The 23131-nt window shown below is 40.9% G+C and overlaps 1 protein-coding gene across 1 annotated transcript; it reads left to right on the forward strand.

Annotated features, from left to right (window-relative positions):
- The first annotated feature begins 223 nt into the window (after positions 1–223).
- Positions 224–21294, forward strand: SLC13A5 (solute carrier family 13 member 5). The gene is made up of 11 exons (XM_075262639.1): positions 224–348; positions 1543–1679; positions 2539–2750; positions 8226–8397; positions 13128–13250; positions 15548–15763; positions 16425–16546; positions 16968–17083; positions 17820–17981; positions 20395–20532; positions 21083–21294. Exons 1-11 carry the CDS (start codon positions 250–252, stop codon positions 21209–21211), a joined length of 1626 nt encoding a protein of 541 aa, XP_075118740.1. The 5' UTR covers positions 224–249; the 3' UTR covers positions 21212–21294.
- Positions 21295–23131: the final 1837 nt, after the last annotated feature.

Genomic DNA, 23131 nt, shown 5'->3' on the forward strand with positions numbered 1-23131 from the left:
GTATTAGGTAAATGCAATGCTGTAAATGGCTGAACATTTTAGGAAAATGTCCAATAGCTTTGCATACATGTGTAATTGGTGAATTCTGTTTCTGCTTCATCCTCCTTGTAGGTCAGCCACCATTAAATTGTCTGTTCTTATAGCAGGCATGGGACTATAACATGGCCTTTGATGCACACTTTGATGTTTCTTTAAAGGTACATATTTGTTCCCTTCCAGGAAGCCAGTTGTGCCTACTCAATAATCCTCATGGCTGTGTTCTGGTGCACCGAGGTCATACCCCTTGCAGTTACCGCTCTGCTGCCAGTCCTGTTGTTCCCAATGTTTGGAATTTTGGAATCAAAGCAGGTAAACATCTCTCTATCAGGGGACATATCTATGTCAAAGCAAAATTTTTAGGGGTGTTTGTTCTAAGGTGATTCTATTAATGTTGTCCTCTTTTGCTCTTACTGAGTTCATTGCCTTTTGCAATTTAGGGGTCTGATAAGACACAAACACAAAGCAGTTGGCAGCCATTTTTACAATAAGTAATTTACAATAGATGGGATTGGATGAAGACAACAGTCCATCAAGTCCAACCTATAACCCTACAGTCCCCTACAGTGTTAATCCAGAGGGAGGCAAAAAAAAAAAAAAACAAAAAACATGAGGTTTATGCCAATTGCCCCATTTCAGGGGAAAAAAATCCTTCCTGACTGGCAGGGGCATCATAAAAATTGGGATCTTTTGGAAAACTAGTGACCACTATTGTCTCCTATTCTTCAAACTCTATGGTGACCATGCATCTCATATCTATAAACCTACAGCTATTTCTTCCCAATTCCCATATCTCAATGTCTAAGTGTCTTCTAATAAGGAGAGATAGATAAACCACTATCAGACACCTTTGGTGATGACTTATCTATCTTGAGAAAGAAAGATTGGGAATCTTGAACTCTAACATACTTAAAGTTTATTTTCCCCAACATGATCAGGTCAAAATCAGAACATTCATAACCACACTAGATGGTTTGCCAGTCCACCAATATCAGCAGATGTGTGTATGACCATACATATGTGTCGTTTGCCAAATGTATATGGCCACCCATGTATATGGCCTTACCTATAAATGCAGAGAAAACCTCTCTGATACAATTGATATGACTAGCAGAGATGTCGCTATTTGCTGGGTCAGGTGTAGGGGCTGCACCCAGGTTCTGGGGCCAACTGAATAAATTGCACCTTGCAGGCGGGAGGATCAGGGTCACGCTACAGAATTTGCATTGGATTCCAGGATCTTCATGTTACACCTCTGCTGCCTGACACTTTGTGATAAACTACTGTCAAATTTCTCCAAAAGAAAACCTTTTTGAGTAGACCACCCCCTTACCCAGACCATTTTTTGTGACAGAGTTTGTTTGCCACACTAGCCTTCCCTCAACATTTTAATGCAATTTTAGGTGGTTGCTTTACTGTATTTGGAAAAAGATGTGTTGTTACTAGTGTGTGTAACGCACAGAGGACGTCCATAATATGATGCAATTAATGGTATTTTTTTTCTAGGTTTGTATGCAGTACTTGAAGGACACTAACATGTTGTTTGTTGGAGGATTAATAGTAGCAGTGGCTGTGGAGCATTGGAACCTACATAAGAGAATTGCACTGAAGGTTCTGCTCATTGTTGGCGTTAGACCTCCCTTGTAAGACCTCTACTTTGTTCTTCTTAGTAATCCATTATATAACCTATTTGTGCTTTCAATACATTCACAAAAAGTTATGGGAGAGTGCTAATATCTAGAATATGTTTCACATATAGAATATCGATATACAGTACTGTGCAAAAGTGTTAGGCAGGAGTTTAAATCATGCTGCAAAGTAAGAATGAGTTGGCATGCTAGATACATGCACTACTAAATGTACAGTGGTACGCAAACAATATAAAGGACATGGCGATAGCTGATCAGCACGTGTGCTGGGAGTCAGATTCAACCAATTAGAAATTGATGGTCTAACCTAATCATAATGTATTAAGATAGAAGCTATAACATTTTTAGTGCATGTCTCTGTGAGACCTGATCTAAGGTCACAGAAGTAGTGCATGTAGCAAAAGGCCATAAATACCACCGTTATAATACTGACGGCCTGTGCATAGAATGAGTTATCAATATTAAATCTGCAGGAGTCCGACAGCCAAGACCTCTGCAGATCAGCTTTTCTGGGACAGTGTGGCTACAGGTAATGTTAACAATTCCAGGAGCTGTGCTGCTTGCTTACCACACAGAGTATAGCGGTGGGTTTAGTGCAGTGGTTTACATCGCATGGCGAGTGAGCAGCAAGACATTGTTATTACCTGTAGCTACACTGTCTTTGTACAGCTGATCTTCAGGGATCCTGGTGCTCTACTCCTAGAATAAATTCCACCAGTGGGCCATAGACATTACAGTCCTATATGATGTACATAAGCGAACAAACACTGTATATTACTTGTGTCTATGTAGAACAGTGTAGCCTTGGGAGTATTTTTGTTACTAACAGTTATTTCCTCTGGATTATCCTTAGATTAATGTTGGGGTTCATGGGAGTCACCGCTTTCCTGTCTATGTGGATTAGCAATACAGCAACCACAGCCATGATGGTCCCGATTGTTCAAGCTGTCTTAAGTCAGCTCAGTAACACTAAGCAGGATCCTTCCATTTTGGATACAGAGGGGCAGACAAATCCAGCGATGCAACTAGATGAAAAGAGCGCCATTCCCATGACTGATGTACAAGGTAAGGACAGAGATGTATCTCCTTTTACTGCATGAAATTACCTAATACCAGTATGTAAATTCCAATCATAGTTTCTAAAGCCGGTCCACGCCTTGAATATACGGATAATAGCTTTTCTGATCATTTACATATGCAATTCTGACATATTTAATTTGGTGATTATTAATATTAATGCATACTTAGAGTTGTCAGACCTATCCACTGCCTCACATAGTCTCAGGAAGTAAAGTACAACCACACCCTCCATTGTAGACCAGGAAGTGCCAGGGGCAACTACAGGCAATACTGCCAAAATAAGTAGACAAGGCGGCACTCACCATTGAAAAAAGGCTTCTTTGTTGCAAGGACATCAACACGGTCACAGTACACACACAATAGTCTCCCTCTGCCAACCAAAGTGAATATTATTCTGATGACAGATTTCTGTTACAGGGGTTGTCTGGTTTGGAAAGTCTATTTCTATATAACCTATTGGGAAATTTAGCAGAGGGGATGTCATGTCAGAATCTTAATCTATTAGGCCATAGTGAAGGACAGCTACAAGGAGGACTCAGGAGAACCTGCTCTGTCCTACATTACATACATAGAAAACCTGTTGATATGGATGGGCATTGTGTAATACTTTGTTTTCCCTGTTAGGCCGGGGTCCCACGGGACGTAAACGCCGCGATTTGTACAGTGCACGCAAAGTGCAGGCAAATCCCATGCCCACTTTGCGGAAGAAATCGCAGCACAGACACGCTGCGATTTGCAAAGCCGTTGCGGCTTTGCAAATCGCAGCATGTCAATTATATCTATGGAAACTCCGGCAGCTTTCCCATAGATATAATTGTAACAGAAAGTCCACAGACGAAAACTAAGTTTCTGTTGAAAGCACTGCAGAAAGAACCTGTGCTGCGATTATGGCCCATGGGGCCTAAGCCTTTAAGGTGCTTCAGAAAAAATGAATACTTACTGCCCGCTTGCCCCACAGAATTCCCATCAGGAGGGCTCTTTGTGATTCGCTTATTATCAAGAGCGTACTAAACCCATATTACATTTAAGTGATTTAAATGCTCATAAAATATTTCTGGGCACAACATAAGAGATAGAATAGAGAAAGGGGAATCATTTATATAATAATGCTAAATGACATGACCTTTAGGCTGGAATCAGACTCGGTGTTTTTTTTATCTAATCTTTGCTGCAGTTTTTAAGATGAAGCCAGGAGTAGATCCAATAGTACAAAAATGTTTTAGGGTTTTCATCGTTTTAGATTTACAGTACTGTCAGCTTTCTAGCAGTATATAACAGTGTACATCTATGACGAAGTGAAAGGTCCTCTTTAAGAGGACTCCCAGACTTGTCTCCCCTGTACATACAGTATACATTAGTTTGCTGAGAATTATGGGTACAGATGACGGTATATACCAGTTCAAAAAATAGCCAAAATATGTGTCCCAACATTTCTCTTTGATTTCACATATAAAATATCATTTGGGCATATGAACCGTTTTATTGACCCATGTCTAGACAGAAGTAACTGCATTGGAAAGGCTCAAACCAGTATAAAATCTCAGTTAAACAAGCTGAAAAAACTCACAGATTAACCAAAACTAGAACATCTGCGGACCGTGGAAGCAAACATTTTTCTATTTTTCTTACACACAAAATACAGATGTTCCCAGGGTTTATATCGTTAAGAAAGTGGAAATATTTTCTTTGGTTATCAATTGTTGTTTTTAAGGGTTAATATTGACTTAAGAAATAAGACATTTACGTTAGGCAGGTTTTTGGTATATTTAGTCTAAAATTACTTATTTAACTTCACCAATTAAACATTGACGCTAGGACTCTCCTAAACGGTAATCTCAGAGTCACTGTCACTTCTGGACTTTTGAACCTTTGAACTTCTGCCCAACATTGATTTACATGAATGGTGCTCACGTACAGATGAAGCAAAGTTTAACTTGACTATACTGTATGGGACATCGCTGCAGTACCTAAACCCACGGCTACACTTCATACCATGAGTGAGGAGTGTGACTACCAGCATGTTAACATTACTAGGAGCCACCCTGCCTGGGTACAACTGATATGACGGGGTCCCGGGTGTTGGACTCCAGCAGATCTAATATTGCATCAATATTAAAAATTGGATAACCCACTTAGGTCTTCCTCATGATTTTTAAGATATCTTCTTGTTTTCAATATTTGTTTACTTCCAGTGGAAAAATCAGTCCAGCTTGTTAGGGTGCATTCACACGGAGTAAAATGGAGTGTAATTTGGAGTGTAATTTTTACACGTGTAAAAAATTTACACGTGTATTTTGGAGTGTTTTTTTTTACACGTGGCGTTTACAGAGTGTTTTTTGGAGCGTTTACTGAAGCTGTTTTTTTACATGTGTAAAATGCTCCAAAAAACGCTACTGAAATGCCACGTGTAAAAAAAACACTCCAAAATACACGTGTAAATTTTTTACACGTGTAAAAATTACACTCCAAATTACACTCCATTTTACTCCGTGTGAATGCACCCTTACAGTCACAGCACAGTAATTAGACATCTGCCTGGTAACAATAGGACATTATACTGGGTGAAAGGGCTGCTAGGGGACATTATACTTGTGCAGGGACCATTATGGAATATGATGTCATGTGGAGCGGCCATTATGGGTCATTATACCTTGTGAAGGGACCACTATGGGACATAATACTGTGTGCAGGGGTCGCTAGGGGACATTACACTTGTAAAGGGGCCACTATAGGACTGTATACCTTGTAAAGGGGCCACTATGGAACATATACTGTGTGGAGGAGCCACTATAGGGCATTATACCTTGTAAAGAGGCTGTTATGGGACATTACAATATGTGTAAATTGGGTGTTATATTGTGCATATTGTGTGTGGTGCATTGGCGTAACAACCGCCATAGCAGCGGAGGCAGCTGCCACAGGACCCGGGACATTAGGGGCCTGGTGACAGCCGCTACCGCTGCTATCATTATACTCGGGGGTCTTTTCTGACCCCCGAGTATAATGATTGGCGGACCGGGAGAGGTAAGAAACATAAAAAACATGTTACTTACCTCTCCACGATCCTGCCAGGCCTTCCTCCTGACATCCTTTCTGACGTCTCTGACGTCACATGAACCCGGCCTGCGTCCCGGGTCATACGACGTCCGACGTCATTGAACAAGGACAGCAGCGGAGAAGGCAGCGGAGAAGACCGCGTAGGAGCCGGGGGACAGATAAGTAACAGTATTTTTTTATGTTTTTATTCCCCCGGGTCTCCGATTATTATACTCTGGGGTCTGAAAAGACTCCAGAGTATAATAATTGTTTATGGGTGTCCACAGTGGGACATAATACTGAGTGCAGGGGACACTATGGGGGATAATACTGTGTGCAGGGGCCACTAAGGGACTTAATACTGTGTGTAGGGGCCACTGAGGGATATAATACTGTGTGCAGGGGCCACTAAGGGACATAATACTGTGTGCAGCGGCCACTATGGGACATAATTGAATGCGCAGAAATGCATAGGAGGGGGTTGGTCGAGGTCTTCGGTGTCGGTCGGGGGGGGGGGGGCATGTCAAAAGTTAAGGATGTTAAGGATGCTGCCCTCCAGAGGGCGGCGTACAGAGTGCACTGTTCTCCTAAGTACATCCTTGAGATTTCCATATTTTTTACCCAGAATCCCTAGCGGAGCAGGAATGACTTGTAAGTCTCCATACTGCCTATGTAGGCACACACTCTCCCTGATGTGTATGATTATCCCCTGACCATATAAGTGCTAACATACATTTAGCCACCCCAATTGCTTTCAATACCGTGTGTTATATTTTATATTTCTCTATTTTAGCCACATTATATAAAGTTATATTTTAGTTACTCCATGCTGTGACCTTTTTTCAGAATAAAGTCTGATACAAATGGCAGAGATGTGTGCACAGGCCATATACACTCACCGGCCACTTTATTAGGTACACCTGTCCAACTGCTCGTTAACACTTAATTTCTAATCAGCCAATCACATGGCGGCAACTCAGTGCATTTAGGCATGTAGACCTGGTCAAGACAATCTCCTGCAGTTCAAACCGAGCATCAGTATGGGGAAGAAAGGTGATTTGAGTGCCTTTGAACGTGGCATGGTTGTTGGTGCCAGAAGGGCTGGTCTGAGTATTTCAGAAACTGCTGATCTACTGGGATTTTCACACACAACCATCTCTAGGGTTTACAGAGAATGGTCCGAAAAAGAAAAAACATCCAGTGAGCGGCAGTTCTGTGGGCGGAAATGCGTTGTTGATGCCAGAGGTCAGAGGAGAATGGCCAGACTGGTTCGAGCTGATAGAAAGGCAACAGTGAGTCAAATAGCCACCCGTTACAACCAAGGTAGCCAGAAGAGCATCTCTGAACGCACAGTACGTCGAACTTTGAGGCAGATGGGCTACAGCAGCAGAAGACCACACCGGGTGCCACTCCTTTCAGCTAAGAACAGGAAACTGAGGCTACAATTTGCACAAGCTCATCGAAATTGGACAATTGAAGATTGGGAAAACGTTTGCTGGTCTGATGAGTCTCGATTTCTGCTGCGACATTCGGATGGTAGGGTCAGAATTTGGCATCAACAACATGAAAGCATGGATCCATCCTGCCTTGTATCAACGGTTCAGGCTGGTGGTGGTGGTGTCATGGTGTGGGGAATATTTTATCCGCACTCTTTGGGGCCCTTGGTACCAATTGAGCATCGTTGCAACACCAAAGCCTACCTGAGTATTGTTGCTGACCATGTCCATCCCTTTATGACCACAATGTACCCAACATCTGATGGCTACTTTCAGCAGGATAATGCGCCATGTCATAAAGCTGGAATCATCTCAGACTGGTTTCTTGAACATGACAATGAGTTCACTGTACTCCAATGGCCTCCACAGTCACCAGATCTCAATCCAATAGAGCATCTTTGGGATGTGGTGGAACGGGAGATTCGCATCATGGATGTGCAGCCGACAAATCTGCGGCAACTGTGTGATGCCATCATGTCAATATGGACCAAAATCTCTGAGAAATGCTTCCAGCACCTTGTTGAATCTATGCCACGAAGAATTGAGGTAGTTCTGAAGGCAAAAGGGGGTCCAACCCGTAACTAGCATGGTGTACCTAATAAAGTGGCCGGTGAGTGTATATCACTGTGTGGAGCTATTAAGTTACATAATATTGAGCATTAGTTACTGTGTGCGCCGTTTTTTGCTTTCTTCATGAAAATATTGACCCCTCGAAACATTGGAAAAAATATTCACATGGAACATGCCACATTATATTTTCTCGGCGATACAATGTGAATCTATATGTGCCTTCATAATGTATGGGCCCCTAGACTCTATATAACTGAGAACCTGCTCATGAGGACTAAGAGGGTCCTGAAATCTATTGGAACTATAGCATGTTTTTCATGGACTATTTACTAGAAATTTGCTTTTTCTTTTCGTGCAGTTGTGGCCAATGGACATACCCAAGATATTTCCTTAGATGCTAAAGAGAAAAAGGAAAAGAAGGCGATTAACAAAGGCATGATGCTATGTGTGTGCTACGCAGCCAGCATTGGAGGGACAGCCACACTAACAGGAACTGGGCCAAACCTCGTGCTAAAAGGACAGTTTAGCTCGTAAGTAAATACAAATCTATGAATCTGTAATGAAAGAAAATAAAGAAAATAAATATATGGTTTGGGAATTACCAGAATTGAATATTGGCAATATCAAGAGGAAGAATAAGGAAGTTTCAACCCATGCAAAGTATACAGTGGGGCAAAAAAGTATTTAGTCAGTCACCAATAGTGCAAATTCCACCACTTAAAAAGATGAGAGGCGTCTGTAATTTATATCATAGGTAGACCTCAACTATGAGAGACAAAATGAGAAAACAAATCCAGAAAATCACATTGTCTGATTTTGTAAGAATTTATTTGCAAATTATGGTGGAAAATAAGTATTTGGTCAGTAACAAAATTTCATCTCAATACTTTGTTATATATCCTTTGTTGGCAATGACAGAGGTCAAACGTTTTCTGTAAGTCTTCACAAGGTTGGCACACACTGTTGTTGGTATGTTGGCCCATTCCTCCATGCAGATCTCCTCTAGATCAGTGATGTTTTGGGGCTGTCGCTTGGCAACACGGACTTTCAACTCCCTCCAAAGGTTTTCTATAGGGTTGAGATCTGGAGACTGGCTAGGCCACTCCAGGACCTTGAAATGCTTCTTACAAAGCCACTCCTTCGTTGCCCTGGCGGTGTGCTTTGGATCATTGTCATGTTGAAAGACCCAGCCACGTTTCATCTTCAATGCCCTTGCTGATGGAAGGAGGTTTGCACTCAAAATCTCACGATACATGGCCCCATTCATTCTTTCATGTACCCGGATCAGTCGTCCTGGCCCCTTTGCAGAGAAACAGCCCCAAAGCATGATGTTTCCACCCCCATGCTTTACAGTAGGTATGGTGTTTGATGGATGCAACTCAGTATTCTTTTTCCTCCAAACACGAAAAGTTGTGTTTCTACCAAACAGTTCCAGTTTGGTTACATCAGACCATAGGACATTCTCCCAATACTCTTCTGGATCATCCAAATGCTCTCTAGCAAACTTCAGACGGGCCCGGACATGTACTGGCTTAAGCAGTGGGACACGTCTGGCACTGCAGGATCTGAGTCCCTGGCGGCGTAGTGTGTTACTGATGGTAGGCTTTGTTACATTGGTCCCAGCTCTCTGCAGTTCATTCACTAGGTCCCCCCGCGTGGTTCTGGGATTTTTGCTCACCGTTCTTGTGATCATTTTGACCCCACGGGGTGAGATTTTGCGTGGAGCCCCAGAGCGAGGGAGATTATCAGTGGTCTTGTATGTCTTCCATTTTCTAATTATTGCTCCCACAGTTGATTTCTTCAATCCAAGCTGGTTGCCTATTGCAGATTCAGTCTTCCCAGCCTGGTGCAGGGCTACAATTTTGTTTCTGGTGTCCTTTGACAGCTCTTTGGAGTTTGGAGTCTGACTGTTTGAGGGTGTGCACAGGTGTCTTTTTATACTGATAACAAGTTTAAACAGGTGCCATTACTACAGGTAATGAGTGGAGGAAAGAGGAGACTCTTAAAGAAGAAGTTACAGGTCTGTGAGAGCCAGAAATCTTGATTGTTTGTAGGTGACCAAATACTTATTTTCCACCATAATTTGCAAATATATTCTTACAAAATCAGACAATGTGATTTTCTGGATTTGTTTTCTCATTTTGTCTCTCATAGTTGAGGTCTACCTATGATGTAAATTACAGACGCCTCTCATCTTTTTAAGTGGTGGAACTTGCACTATTGGTGACTGACTAAATACTTTTTTGCCCCACTGTATAGAGGAACTGGTTGATCACATTTGATAAGTCATCTTTAATATGAATTTAGTCAAAGTTGTGTCTGAGGTTTTGTAACGTTATGTGTAGATCTGAGTTTCACACTATTTAAAGGGAATCTACGACCCTGAAATAGCTGTTTAACCTACTATACCTTCATGTTATAGAGCAACATAATCTGATCAGTATGATATATAGTTTTATATACATGGTATAACTAGTAACAATTTTGTTTTCTTCCCTATTATTTTCTATGCTTAGGAGTCCAGTGGGTGGTCTCACATGGCTGGCAGCCTTCCCTGTATAAGTCAGTCATTGGTTAGGACCACCCACTGAAAGCCTAAAATTTAAGCTATATGAAAGGTTTTCTTAAACAACTATATATCAATCTGCCCAGCAAATCCTGCTCTATTACAGGCTGCTGAGGCATCAGATTGTATGTTTAGTGGAACAGATTGCATTTAAAGGGAACCTGTCAGGTCGATTTGGGACACTAAACCCCCTCAGGTCCTTAGTCATGCAGACTGCAGAAGCCAAGTCATGCAATTATTTTAAATACAGAATCAGATTCAAATATTTTCTTTTTATTCCATAATACAGATGATGCAGAACTAAATTTGCCTCTAAAATTATCTATAATTCTTTTGCATCTACACTGGTGGGGAGTATTGCAAAGGGGTTCTATGTTTTTGTCTTGTCAACTCTGGATGCTATTTCAGCGCCAAAAGTTCTTGTGGTGTTGTTGAGAGCTATAGTATTTTGGGCATTAAGTTCTACTTTATGGCCTGAAACCCCATATCTCGGCCATCTGATAATCCCATACACAATAGATAGTGACTTGTTTGGAAGTAGGCAGAAGCCAATAAATTATATAGTGCGGGATCTAAATAGGGTTTCCTGTCCAGGTGAAGAACTCATCGGGTGCTGGTTGTATGAAAAAGAATCTACTTAATATTGTCTATTCTGTACATATTGTAACATAGAAATAACTGCCTGTCTTATATATTAAATATAAGGTAATGGTATATGGCATCTCTACATCTATTTTGTGTTGGTTTCTTCTAAGGAAAATGGTCTCAGTGTGATTGTTCTACAAAAATACTTATTTAAACCTTCAATGCACCCGAGTGAGCAGAACAGATGGGAGTAGTTTTATTGTATTATCCAAAGCAATGTTAGATATAACATTAGTGGGAACATGTTTTACAAAGATATTGTCTTTGTACTGTAATAATGTTTCCACCCCAACTCTTCTCATTAGAACATAGTCATTATGCACTTTAAGGAAATATTACAAGGCTGTGAAAATGTTGGAGGTCTCAAGAACGGATGAAGATGAAGAATGCAGTTATACTCAATAGATTTTAATTTGATTCATTTTCCTATGATAGTTGGTGCATAGTTACATGGTTACATAGTAGATGAGTTTGGATGATAACACAGGTCCATCAAGTCCAACCTATAGTCCTACAATGTTGATGCAGAGGAAAGAAAAACCCCATTAGACCCCATGACAATAAAACAAATGTAAAAACATTGCATTTGGAGAGCAGCAGAGGAAAAGCAGCCCACCAGAGAGTCCTATAATGGTGGTAAACTGTCCAGCAGAAGACAACCGCATTTGCAGCAAATGTTGGAGACAATATTGTGCCACTAAGGTATATTTTTTATAAAAAGGAAAAAAAGTCAGGTCCAGAACTATCCCAATCGTAAAATTAAAACTTAACTTTTATTGTTCCCATACAAAAAAATTAAAATGGTAAACAATGAAGCTGCCGTCAATCCAAGGATATATTGGAGCAAGTCCAGAGAAGAGCAACCAAAATGGTGGAAGGTCTGCAAACCATGTCCTATGAGGAGCGGCTAAAAGAACTGGGATTGTTTAGTTTGCAGAAGAGAAGGCTGAGGGGAGATTTAATAGCAGTCTACAAATATCTGAAAGGTAGTCACAGTGCAGAGGGATCTACCCTATTCTCATTAGCACAAGGAAGTACAAGAAGCAATGGGATGAAACTAAAGGGAAAGAGATACAGATTAGACATTAGGAAAAACTTTCTGACAGTGAGGGTAGTGAGAGAGTGGAATAGGCTGCCACGGGAGGTGGTGGGCGCTCCATCAATGGAAATCTTCAAGCGGAATCTGGATAAACATATAGCTGGGATGATTTAGGAAAACCTGCACTCGCAGGGGGTTGGACCCGATGGCCCTTGAGGTCCCTTCCAACTCTACCATAAGATAAGATAAGATAAGACGTTTCGGAACAAGTAGTTCCTTACTCATATAGCATACTCATAGCATAAGGTATACTATGAGTAAGGAACTACTTGGATTGATGGCAACTTACATGTTACCATTTTATTTTTTTGCATGGAAATAATAAAAGTTACATTTTAATTTTACGATTGGGATACTCCTGGACTGATGGATCTCATTTTGCCTTTTTTCCTCTTTATTAATTGCCCTTAACCAAGTGGTGGAGGCCTGGGCATCGGAGATCAGTCCCTGGATTTCTGGACACAATGGTTATGTGACTTGGGCTGTCTTCACACCTATATTGCGTCTATATTTTTTATAGGCTGGTTCACAAAGATCTATATTAAATCTTTTAATATATTTTTTATATATAATATAATATATATATATAATTTAAAAAATTTAAAATTATACTAAATTAAATATTGCACCTATATAATATTTATTATTATTATTATTATTATTATTATTAATAATAATAATTATAACATAAATAATTATATGCTTAAATGTGGACAGGTACTATGTAGATTGAGGGTAGGAATATTAAATGTACTATCAATGCTCCCACATTCAAAGTTTCCCTTAGGAAAAGCTCAGTAATTCCTAGCATTGTACAAAGAGTGAAAAGGTGTTTTTTCGTAGTATTTTTTCTGACCGGGGTTCAGGTGGAACAGTCTTTGTCTCCTTGACAGCTTTTCTGCAATTTTTGTTTTTTACATATCTATTTTATCTATTTTAATTTCCTACAGGATTTTTCCAAACAATGGAGATATTCTGAATTTTGCTTCTTGGTTTGGATTTGCGTTTCCCAATATGGTAGTAATGCTGTGTATGGCTTGGCTCTGGCTCCAGTTCTCATTCATGGGATTGAAGTAAGTCATGTTTGTTATAGCTGCTGCTATCAAAACCAATGTCTGTAGATATTAAAGGGAATCTGTCAGCAGGAAAATAGTGCCCAATTCGATGTTTAATGATTTTAATGTTTTTGGTGTCAGAATTAGGTTTAGTTTATTTGCAGTGTTGCATAGAACTATATGCTGATGGTCATGAGTAATAGTCCAATGTATTCCAATGTATTCATGAAATGCACCCTCCCCACTTTAATTTTTTTCCCTATAGAGCATTGGCTCTATAGAGAAAAATCTGTCAAGAACAGCAGGGCTTAGAATTTATAACACCATATTCAGATAAAGAAAAGATTAAAATCATTAGAGAATACCTAAATTTGGCTGGAGATGCTATGATGGGGAAAAGAAAAGATGGTGGAAACTAGGTGATATGATGGAGAAAACTGGAGAGCATAGAGACTAGCTGCTATGATGGGAAAAACTGGAGAGGATAGAGGCTATTCTATGATGGCTAACAAGGATAGGGTAAGAGACTAGCTGCTCTGAAGGCATACTCTTAGAGTAGGTCACTAATATTAGATTGGTGTGACATGACAGCCAGCACCTCCAATGACCATTTTATAAGAGGAACTGTGGGGTCAGAAGTAGCACAGGGTACACATTTGGGACCACACAACTCCACTCTCTATGTACTGGCTGTCCTTGGTTACTGCAGATCAGCTTTTATTCATTTGAATGGATGGCTGCAAGAATCTCAGCATAAACACTACACAGTGGAGGCAGCTGTGTTTTTTCAGCTCTGTACACTGTATTTATAAAAGTGCCATGGATCCTGCTATGTGGTTATAGAAGAGGGTCCCAAGCTCCCTTCTAATCTTGACATGATGACCTATCCTATGGAAAACCCTTTACATGCGAACATAATTTACCTGTTTCCTGAATGCAGTACTACTTCTGCTTTTTGTGAATACACTCCAATGTACAGTAATGAAATAAAAACAGCCTTATCACAACTACAGACCCACAAACATTTATTGTGTGACAGTGAAGTGTGGTCAAAGGAAACACATAGTATACATTCTTTAGTAATATTAGTTAATATTTAAGAAAAGGAAATATGACTGTTGATGTAAGTGTTTAGCAAAGACAGTCCAGTTTACATATAGACAAAGAGAAATCTAAATGAGATCAGTATTTGGTAGGGCCACCCTTTGCCCTGCATCAATTCTTCTAGGTACACTTGTCCACAGTTTTTGAAGGAGTTCGGCAGGGAGGTTGTTCCAAACATCTTGAGAAACTAAGCACAGATTTGTGGCTATAGGTTTTCTCAAAATCCTTCTGTTTCTTCGTGTAATGCCAGACAGAATGGATGATGTTGAGATCAGGGCTCCTTGGGGACCACACTATCATTTCCTCCTCCAAAGAGTGGTCACGCCAAATATTGATGTGATTTAGATTTTTCTTTAGTTCATTCACTTAAATTTGATAATTGAAAAATCAAAAAATAAACTAATAATGCTACTATTTTTGAAAGTATTCTTAGGGCCTATTCACACGGAGTAAAATGGAGTGTAATTTGGAGTGTAATTTTTACACGTGTAAAAAATTTACACGCGTATTTTGGAGCGTTTTTTTACACGTGGCGTTTCAGTAGCGTTTACGGAAGTGTTTTTTTACACGCGTAAACGCTCCGTAAACACTACTGAAACGCCACCTGTAAAAAAAACGCTCCAAAATACGCGTGTAAATTTTTTACACGTGTAAAAATTACACTCCAAATTACACTCCATTTTACTCCGTGTGAATAGGCCCTTGCAATGGTTTTTTTTCCACGGCTAAAACTTTTGCACAGTACTGTATATGGATGATTACTCATATAGTCCAATATAGATGTTGAAGTTACTTTGATGACACGTGACTTTTGGGAATCTCTCTTTCTTTCTTTTTTCTTTTTTTTCTTTTTTTTTTTTTTTTAAAAAAAAGAATATTAGTATTTCTAAACCTAATTTGTTTTGCCATACTATTGGTTCTAGTGACCACTTTGACTAGTCAGGATGGAGTCGTCTTGATCTTTTACGGGGTCATCTCTACTATTCTTTCCTTTATATTCTATTATTAAATTGGCTGCCTACTGCTTTATTAACTACTCTCCTTTCTATTATTCAGTTTCCCTTTCTCTGTCTTCTCTTTCCATAGGGAAATCTACTGGATTAACCATTCAGTCAGGCCTGTGAATCTAGGAGGGAGTTATAGTGTTCTTCCTGAAACAAGCTTTATATCTTCACTTAACTGTAATCACCTCACCTTTTCCTCATATTAAGCTTTAAGAAGACATGGGGCTGCGGCACTAAGAGTTCGGACAAGGAACGAGCAGCTTATAACGTGATCCGGGAAGAATACCGCAAGCTGGGTCCTATTTCCTTTGCAGAGTCTAATGTGCTTCTGCTCTTTACTCTTCTGGTCGTCCTTTGGTTTACAAGAGATCCTGGCTTTGTGAAAGGTTGGGCTACTGTGCTCTTCAATAAAGACAACATTGAGTAAGGAATTCTGAATTTCTTTAAAAGATTTCTCATTCTTATATATTGTGGATTCTTGTTAGTTATGACCCATATGCTAGCTGAGGTCATCACTTTCTCTGTCAATCCTTAATGCAGATGAAGATCACACTGACATATACCAGGGAGCCCTTCATCTTGTACCTAGTGGCAATGGAGGGGGTGCAGAGATAGCAAGATCCTGGGAAGATTCAGCACGCCACCATACTCTTTTATTTGGGCGCTGCCTTGGCTGACATTCATCTAATTCAAAAGGCCGCCCTAAGAATTAGCACCGTCAGGCAACTTTATGTAAATACAATACAATTACAAGAATAAGGACATTGGTGGTTTGTAAATGTGTAGTATGATTTATAAATATTTACCATGATAAAGTGCAGAAAAGCTATTTAATTTGTTTTGTAGTTTGCATGAAATAACTATGATCCAGCTAATTCAGTAGTAAACACCCTTCTCTAGAAATAGGAACGAGCATGTGCAGACACATAATGTGTCATAATAGTTATTTTTGCTCAGTTATGCTTTGAGTAGTGTTTGTCTCTTGGTGGGAAATGACTAGGTGCTCAGTCAGTGACCATTGCTATAAAAACAAGAAATTCCATCAATCCATAAGCGGTAACTTATCTCCTCTCTTTAATCTTAGGTATGTTACAGACGCCACGGTTGCAGTTTTTGTAGCTGTACTTCTTTTTATACTACCAGCAAAAATGCCTAGAATTTCATGTCACAAACAAAACAGCTTTGATCTTGAAGATCCAGAAGAAGGTAAAACTAATGTCCACACCATTATTATCCAATACTACTCTATTCCAAGTGAGCTAGAGTTTTATATGCTTTGTCTTCTATGTGTGCTTTTAAAATATACTAATGTACTAGACCCCATGCATACGGCTGAATGTACTCGGATGATACTCGTAGTGACATCTGAGTGTCATCTGCATTTTATGGGGGCATCAGATCCATTACAAATTAATCTGGGCCTAATAAGGGACGGCATACCGCGACAGAATGCTAAATGCATTGCACTGGCATCCCGTCACAACTAGCCGCGCAAAAAACCCAACAGCGGAAAATGAAGAGGAAATTCCTCATGTGAACTGACCCTTACTAAACTGCCAGTATTGACATACCATAAATCCTTGCTGTGGTTAGCAACTGTTTTTTTTTATCTATCTATGTATTATAGAGAACGAGTCATTTATGTCTGCACCATTACTGACATGGAAAGTGGTTCATAAGAAAATGCCCTGGAGTATTGTAATTCTTCTTGGTGGGGGCTTTGCTTTGGCCAAAGGCAGCGATGTAAGTACCAACATGCTTTATAATGCAAACCCTGAGCATATGAAAGTGATAGCACAAATGACAAAGCATTGCCTTAAATGCTGTAAATGGAAAGGGCTCTAACCTCAAAGTATAAAATGGGTACACTGGGTCACATTTATTATTGATGCTCACCACTATCGTGGCATACCAGCTGTTTAAATGCCACTTGCAACAATATTTGTTGCATTTATATATTGCACTCCCCATTTTCATGAAAGGGTCCATGGTGATGAGCGTGGTGTGGGCAGGGCTACCAGCCCCATCATATTTATGATCACTTACAACAGTTTACTGTAAATGATACCTGAAATCTATGCCAGCTGTCTCTCCACCCACTACAAGCCGTTCCCAATTAACTAACTCGGCCCCCCCCCTCTACCCCATCACACTTACCAGGCTTCTTGTATTGACTTCCCATCTGCAGGTACGGCTCCTCCTCTTCTTTTACTCTGCCAATGAGAGCGTAGGCCTGAGGTGTCTACAGTGCAGGTGTCAGAGGCACCTCCGGCCTGCGCATGTCCCGCAGGAAGACTCATAAGTATGATGGGGTGGAGGGGTGGGGGAGTATTGGTGACTTTGGTCACATGATCACCCCAGGGATATGGGTAAATATACATTTTTCCTAAGGTATGTCATTTAGAAAGCACGTGGGGGGGAGGGTGTTTAGATTAGTGTAGAAAATTTATTTTATTAATTCACTCTGCTGTCTTTTCAGGCTTCAGGACTGTCATCTTGGCTTGGTGAACAGATGACATTTTTGCATAACATTCCCGCATGGGCCATTGCCATCATCTTGTCTTTGATGATTGCCGTCTTTACTGAATGTGCCAGCAATGTTGCCACAGCTACTCTATTTCTGCCAATTCTCGCATCCATGGTAGGACAATCCTTCTTTTCAATGAAAATGTCTTTTCAAGTTAATCATCAATGTTATACACAGTGAAACCTATCGAAAAGACCACCTGTTTGAGAAGACTATCCTCTTATCCACACCAGATTCTCTTATGAATACCGATAGGGTTGAGCCGATCCTGACTTTTCAGGATCGATTTTAAAATCCGATTTCCCATAATTTTTCATTCGATTTTTATTAATCGGAGATCGGATTTTAAAAGCAATCCTATTCACTATACAGCATGGAATCTAAGAATTGTTAGAATCCACGCTGTGTAGTGAATCACTAAGTATCCAGAGGATTTTTTTTTTAATCCTCTGGCTACTTAGTCCCCCCTGGTGTCCACTTACCTCCAGAGATGGCTGCTCTGCTGTTCTTCGCCTCGCTGCCGGTCCAGCTGCAGTCTTCTTCTCCCTTTGCTGCCCCCTCCCTGCCAGGTTAGGAGAGTGTGGGCAGGTTAGGAGAGTGTGGGCGGGTACTGGGAGGGGAGACGTCACGTCTCCCCGCCCTGTACCCGCCCACACTCTCCTAACCTGCCCACACTCTCCTAACCCGCCCACACTCTCCTAACCTGGGAGGCAGGGGGCAGCGAGGCGAAGAAGACTGCAGCTGGACCGGCAGCGAGGCGAAGAGCAGCGGAGGAGCCATCTCTGGAGGTAAGTAGCTACTAGAGATGTTACTTTAGTCTCCCATTAGAATGAATGGAGGCAGCTGGCGCGCAGGGGGTTAAGGCTGTGTGCCAGCTGCTTCCATTCATTCCTATGGAATCGCAGCTGAGCCTTCACACTGAGTATACACTATATACTCAGTGTGAAGGCATTGTGGGAAATACTACCGATCTCGATCCCACCTAAAAAGATCGTGTTCGGAATCCGATTTTTTCCGAACACAATCGCTCAACCCTAAATACCGGTCATCTTGCTTGGAAAATCAGTTCACCTGGAGAGGAGTATAACAAATAACCATTGGGCCACATAGCAAAACCTAACCAGCAGCAAATTCAGAACAATTATTTTGGAATCCTTATTACACAGGGATCACACACATAGATATTGTACTGTACAGACAATGCACACAGTGATGTTACCATAGTAGAATAATGCACACAGAGATTACACAGTATTGGTATAATATATACAGTGATGTCATAGTACAGGAATAATGTACACAGCGATGTCACAATATAGCAATAATATACATAGAGATGTCACAGTACAGTAATAATGCACACAGTGATATCACAGTATTGGAATAATATAGGCAGTGATGTCACAGTAGAGGGATAATGCACACACAAAAAAGGTCACTACCCTAATGGCCCGGGCTGCTACAGGGCCCGGGCCATTAGGGGGCTCGGTGACAGCCGCTACCGCTGCGTTTTTTTTTTTTTTTTTAATAGGCCGTTACCGGCCCTATTGTGACACCGTGGGCCCCACAAATACTATCATTATACTCGGGGGTCTTTGCAGACCCCCGAGTATAATGATCGGCGGACCAGGAGAGGTAAGGGAACATAAAAAATACTGTTACTTACCTCTCCACGATCCTGCCAGGCCTCCTTCATACTTGTCTGACATCTCTGACGTCACATGAACCTGGCCTGCTTCCCGGGTCATGTGACGTCCGACGTCATTAAAGAAGGACGAGAGCTGCGGCCGACAGCATAGGAGCCGGGGGACAGGTAAGCAACTAGTTTTTTAAATGTTTTTATTCCCCCGGGTCTCCAATTATTATACTCTGGGGTCTGAAAAGACCCCAGAGTATAATAATTGTTTATGGATGTCCACAGTGGGACATAATAGTGTGTGCAGGGGCCACTATGGGGGATAATACTGTGTGCAGGGGCCACTATTGGGGATAATACTGTGTGCAGGGGCCACTATTGGGGATAATACTGTGTGCAGGGATCACTATGGGGTACAATACTGTGTGCAGGGGCCACTATGGGGTATAATACTGTGTGCAGGGGCCACTATGGGGTATAATACTGTGTGCAGGGGCCACTATGGGGTATAATACTGTGTGCAGGGGCCACTATTGGGGATAATACTATGTGCAGGGGCCAGTATTGGGGATAATACTGTGTGCAGGGGCCACTATTGGGGATAATACTGTGTGCAGGGGCCACTATTGGGGATAATACTATGTGCAGGGGCCACTATTGGGGATAATACTGTGTGCAGGGGCCACTATGGGGGATAATACTGTGTGCAGGGGACACTATGGGGGATAATAATGTGCAGGGGACACTAAGGATCTTCCTTCTGATATAATATCTGATTGCTGGTGATTCCTGCAGTTGGTTCCACAGATGACAACCATTGCTACTTTATTCTAAAAGGTTTTCCATAAAATTGTGCTACTATTAACTTTTTGATTTGTTTTTTCATTCCAGGCAAAGTCAATCTTGGTTAACCCCCTATATATTATGATCCCATGCACTCTCAGCACTTCCTTTGCTTTCATGTTACCTGTGGCTACACCACCAAATGCCATTGTCTTTTCGTACGGACATCTTCATGTGTCAGATATGGTAATAATCCTTACATTTTTTGGGGTATAAGGGACATCTATGAGGATGGTTAGGCATAGGACAAAGCTTACTGATCCCCAGCTGTTCCTGTTCTGATACTTCCCGGGTTCCCTGCTGGTCTCTACTTCCTGATCCCTCTTGATGTATAGGAAATAACCACTCTTCCCATCTCTGGATGCAGTGACTGAGGAAATCATTATAACCATCCATTGGTTGGGCATTTCTTTCCTGTGTTGGAAGGAACTAGGATATAGGAACCAGGGTGAGACATGGGAATCATTGGTATAGGAGAGGAGGAGAGGCAGGGGTTCAGTACAGTGATTATAGCTTAATTTATAACTTTTTAACTCCTTTCAAATCTAACATTTTAATTCAAAGAACATCCACAATAAAATGTTATTCTTTGTCCCAGAGGTTGGACCCTACAATTATAATAAAATGGCACATCCTAATGATAGGTCATAACATTCTTTTATAAGAATACCTATACATAATTTTATGTTAACACTTGCTATGCACAAAATCTCATAATGTATTTATTCTGTTTTAGGTAAAAACTGGAATTATGATGAATATTATTGGTGTCTTATGCACTACCATAGCCATCAACAGCTGGGGCCGTCCCATGTTTCACTTGGATACATTCCCAATCTGGGCCAACAGTACAGATGGAAATTAATGGAAAGTCATTTTAATGGCAGTCCATACCCATGAGCTACGGCTTCATTGATTGTGAAGAAGACTACCATAAAATCTTGTGAAGTAATACCCTCCATGTGGGTAATGGATTTGTCAGATAGGCTCATGATATACCCGAAGACCAATGACATCCAAGCAAAGAACAAGCAGAGACAATTGATCAAAGAAATCAAAGATTATGTTGATGGATTAATTATACGACAAACTTTCCAAGGAGATTAGATGGACTGATTTTAGACATTTGTAAGAACCCATATGTCCACTTTTTGTAAATACGTATTTTGCACAAGTTTTTGGCATTAATTATTTTTGTTTCTAGCGTTTGGGAGAAATAGTTTATAAAATTATATGGACCCGACAATGGGCAACAAATACTTTGGCTTATCTACTGGAGAATCCATTAAGTCAAGAATCTGTCTTACATTCAGGGGGTATTGCTGTCTTCTACTTGTTGCTCATTTATGTGAATGTCACAAATCCTACTTAGGATAAGATCACACAAAGTTTTTTGCTGCTGGAATCCGCCTCAAAATCTGCCTCAAAAAACCTCCAAACATCCAAACCAGGCAAATTTTTTCCTATAGCTGATTTTTTTCAGCTAGAAGAGAAAAAAAAGTCAATAACCCATGTTCAGACCAGCTTCTGCCTTGTAAACCTCATTGAAATGGAAAACTGCAAGTGTTTTTTTCTGCTTCCCATTTTTTTCAATGGGATTTGCAAGGTGGAATCCGCCTGAAGATAGGTTATGATGCTTCCTTTTTCCTCTAGCATAAAAATCAGCTAGAGGAAAAAAATCTGAATTGGAGAGTTGGGAGGCATGCTTTTAAGTCCGGGTTGACACGGAGTATTTTGGCTCGTAATGTGGTACGTAGACGCCGCGGGAGCTTTTGCGGGCCGTATACGCTCCCATTGTTTTCAATGGGAGCCGATACCGTATATGCGGCGCTATTTTGCGGCCGTGATTTTGCGGCGACTGCAAAATAGCGCCGCATATACGGTACCGGCTCCCATTGAAAACAATGGGAGTGTATACGGCCCGCAAAAGCTCCCACGGCATCTACGTACCACATTACAAGCCAAAATACTCCGTGTCAACCCGGCCTAAGGCTGCAAAAATTTCACTTTTTTGTTGCAGAGTTTGTTGCGTTTATTTGAGCCAAAGCCAAGCGGGGATTGAGGAGAAGGGAGAAGAATAAGAACTTCCTATATATCTCACATTTCTCTTATTGCCATTCTTGTCTTTGGGTCCAAAAAAAAAAAATAAAAAATTAGCAATATCTGCAATAAAAAGGCTGCATTTCTGCAACGGGCGACCTCAGTTTAAGGCTGGGGTTCCACGGGTTGTAAATGCCGCAATTTTTACATGGTGGAAACTCCGCAGGAAAAATCACGGCGTTTTTACTGTCAGGGCAAAGTGAATGGTATTCTAGCGAATCCCATGTCCACTTTGCGGTAAAAATCTCTGTGAACTTTCTGTCTAAAGCGCTGCAGAAAGAAGCACGATGCGTTGCCACCGTGGTTTTCCCGCAACGCTTTTTTTTTGCTGCAGGACGTCCTGTGGGGCCTTAGCCTGAGGCAGATTTGGAGGTGCATTCTGCCTCACAATCACCTACATAGAAAAACTACATAAAGCTACCTTTGGCTGTCTACATGGCAGCAATGTCCATTCTGTAAGAGATGGAGCACAGACAACTGGATAATTTAGTGGAAATCACTTCTCCATCTGTTATTTACTGCCCAGTTTAATGGGCCTGAAGTTTCCAGTTATGTATATATACTGTAGATGTAATTCCTTGTTACATTACCACTCTTATTGTATTATTTTCCAGTATTTAATACAGACATAACTTCAGAGTACTATTTACCATGACTGATATATTGACGTTTTTAAACTAAGTGC

This window comes from Leptodactylus fuscus, chromosome 2 (genome assembly GCF_031893055.1).
Source record: "Leptodactylus fuscus isolate aLepFus1 chromosome 2, aLepFus1.hap2, whole genome shotgun sequence".
Classification (NCBI taxonomy): domain Eukaryota; kingdom Metazoa; phylum Chordata; class Amphibia; order Anura; family Leptodactylidae; genus Leptodactylus; species Leptodactylus fuscus.